This window comes from Hyla sarda, chromosome 1, assembly GCF_029499605.1.
Source record: "Hyla sarda isolate aHylSar1 chromosome 1, aHylSar1.hap1, whole genome shotgun sequence".
In the NCBI taxonomy this organism is placed as follows: domain Eukaryota; kingdom Metazoa; phylum Chordata; class Amphibia; order Anura; family Hylidae; genus Hyla; species Hyla sarda.
Window position 1 is genome coordinate 404324378 of NC_079189.1, and position 3144 is coordinate 404327521.

At 40.5% G+C, this 3144-nt stretch overlaps 1 protein-coding gene across 1 annotated transcript; it reads left to right on the forward strand.

The window, feature by feature from the left end:
- The first annotated feature begins 1559 nt into the window (after window positions 1-1559).
- Window positions 1560-2522, forward strand: LOC130368481 (olfactory receptor 6M1-like). The gene has a single exon (XM_056572235.1). It carries the CDS (start codon window positions 1560-1562, stop codon window positions 2520-2522), a length of 963 nt encoding a protein of 320 aa, XP_056428210.1.
- Window positions 2523-3144: the final 622 nt, after the last annotated feature.

Genomic DNA, 3144 nt, shown 5'->3' on the forward strand with positions numbered 1-3144 from the left:
ATGGGGGTGGAAACATCCTGCTTTGGGTCTGTTTTTCAGCAAAGGGACGGCCATGTATCGTGAGATTTTGAGTGAAAACCTCCTTCCATCAGCAAGGGCATTGAAGATGAAACATGTCTTGGTCTTTCAGCATGACAATGATCCAAAACACACTGCCCGCGCAACGAAGGGGTGGCTTCATAAGAAGCATTTCAAGGTCCTAAAGTGGCCTAGCCAGTCTCCGGATCTCAACCACATAGAAAACCTTTGGATGGAGTTGAAAGTCTGTGTTGCCCAGCGACAGCCCCAATACATCACTGTTCTAGAGGAGATCTGCATACAGGAATGGGCCAAAATACCAGCAACAGTGTGTGAAAACCTTGTGAAGACTTACAGAAAACGTTTGACTTCAGTCATTGCCAACAAAGGGTATATAACAAAGTAGTGAGATGAACTTTTGTTATTGACCAAATACTTATTTTCCACCATAATTTGCAAACAAAGGGGGAGATTTATCAAAACCTGTCCAGAGGAAAAGTTGCTGAGTTGCCCATAGCAACCAATCAGATCGCTTCTCTACTCTTTTAGAGGCCTTTTCAAAAATGAAAGAAATTTAAAAATCAGACAATGTGATTTTATGGATTATGTCTCTCATAGTTGAGGTATACCTATGATGAAAATTATAGGCCTCTCTAATCTTTTTAAGTGGGAGAACTTGCACAATTGGTGGCTGAATAAATACTTTTTGCCCCACTGTATGTATAGGTACACATCCAAGATGTCCGTGGGAGTGAAGCTTAGGCCAATGCAGTTTACGGGTGTACCCAGGAAGTGGTGCATGCACCTTTCTGTCATATAGAGAGAGTGAGCGGGAAGTGTGGAAAATAATATGAATATTGATAAGCTGGGCGGTAGTGCCCACCAGGCAGGGATGATGTCACGGAGCCTGGGGAAGCATGTGAAGCTCCACCCATGCCCCAAGCAGCTAATTTGCATACTACAAAAAAAAGGTGGATAACAGTGGAATGCGGCTAAGGATCGTTACGGGGTAAGTATCCTTTTAATCAGTGTCACCTGCACTACAAGCCTGTTTAACAGGTAGGTGTGAGCAATACTGATGACAGATTCTCTTTAACCCCTTAAGGATGAAGCCCATTTTGACCTTAAAGGGGTACTACACCGCTAGACATCTTAACCCCCTGACTTCAATGGCTGCCCCAATAATACAGCAATGTACAAAAATGTAACTAAAAAGATTACAATCAGAAAATAGAAACAGCTTAAAGGGGTACTCCACTGGCCAGCGTGGAACTAAATGTTCCAAATGCTGTTTCCGCGCTGCGGGGGTTGGCCACGAAAACAGTGTTTGGAACTTTTAGTTCCACGCTGGCCAGTGGAGTACCCCTTTAAAAGAACATGTCAATTTATGGCTTTAATCAGTAGAAATGAACTAGGAGATACACTTTCTTTAATTCATTGTTGCCCATTAATGAAGTAATGTAGCTCGCTAATCTACAAATGCGTCGAACATAAATTACAAAATTAACCCTTACCCCACCGTACTTTATCATGTTTACAGGATGAAGATAATGGAAAATCAGAGCAGTGTGACACACTTTCTCTTAGTTGGGTTTCCTATCTCTGTAGAGCTCCAGTTTTTTCTTTTTGTGGTTTTCTTTGCCATCTATCTATTGACTGTGACCGCTAATGTTGCAATCATTAGCTTGGTTCGTGTAGACACTAGACTTCATACTCCTATGTATTATCTTCTTAGCCAGCTGTCTTTCCTTGAGATCTGGTATACCTCATCCATTGCACCAAATCTCTTGGCTAATTTGGCTGGCTGGAAAACCATTTCATTTTCTGGCTGCCTCTCACAAATGTATTTTTACTTCTCTTTGGGTTCCACAGAGTTTTTCCTCCTCGGAGTGATGGCCATTGATCGTTACTTGGCTATATGCAACCCGCTGCGCTATCAGTCCATCATGAATGGTCAAGTATGTATACAGGCTACTGCAGCTTGCTGGTCTGTTGCTTTCCTGTCTGTATTTTTTCTAGTACTCCTTATATCTCGCTTGACGTTTTGCCAACCGGCCATCATCAACCACTTCTTCTGTGACATCCCACCTCTTCTCAGGCTTTCATGTGAAGATACCTTTCTAGAAGAAATTATAGTCTTCTTTTTTGCTTGCAGCATCATTCTCACCTCATTGCTTTTCACTATTGTATCTTATGCGTATATCCTTTCTACTATTTTTAAAATACCATCCACTAAGGGACGGCAAAAAGCTTTCTCCACATGTGTCTCGCATTTCACAGTGGTAACTATTCTCTATGGCACAGTTATATTCATTTATGTTCGCCCTAGTGTGTCCTACCCAATGGATGTCAACAAGTTCATGGGTGTTTTCAACACTGTGGTGACTCCTATATTGAACCCTTTGATATATTGCCTACGGAACAAAGAAGTAAAAGACGCTCTGAGGAAAGTGATAAACACAAAGCGTTCACAAATAGATGGCATAATCTTTGTTCCTAAGTGACTGCGGACAAACATTGTGAACGACTAAAAAAAATGTTTTATAGAAGACAAAGTACCGTATTATTCACCTATAAGTTGAAGAGGTACTCCGGTGGAATTTTTTTTTAAATGAACTGGTGCCAGAAAGTTAAACAGATTTGTAAATTACTTCTATTAAAAAATCTTAATAATTTTAGTACTTTTGAGCAGCTGTATGCTAGAGAGGAAATTCTTTACTTTTTGAATTTCTTTTTTGTGTTGTCCACAGTGCTCTCTACTGACACCTCTGTCCGTCCCAGGGACTGCCCAGAGCAGCATAGGTTTGCTATGGGGATTTCCTCCTGCTCTGGACACTTCCATGTTATGGGCATCAGGTGTCAGTAGAGAGCACTGTGGACAACACAAAAAAGAAATTAAAAAAATAAAGATTTCCTCTGTAGCAAACAGCTGCTAAAAAGTTCTGAAAGGATAAGGATTTTTTAATAGAAGTAATTTACTAATCTGTTTAACTTTCTGGCAAAAAAAGTTTTCCACCAGAATACTCCTTTAATGGGCCATAAGTAGGAACACTTCAAACGTAAAATATGGCGTAAAAGTGTCTATTACTATTTCACCTTCCTAGTATTTCTTTGTATCAGTGTAAT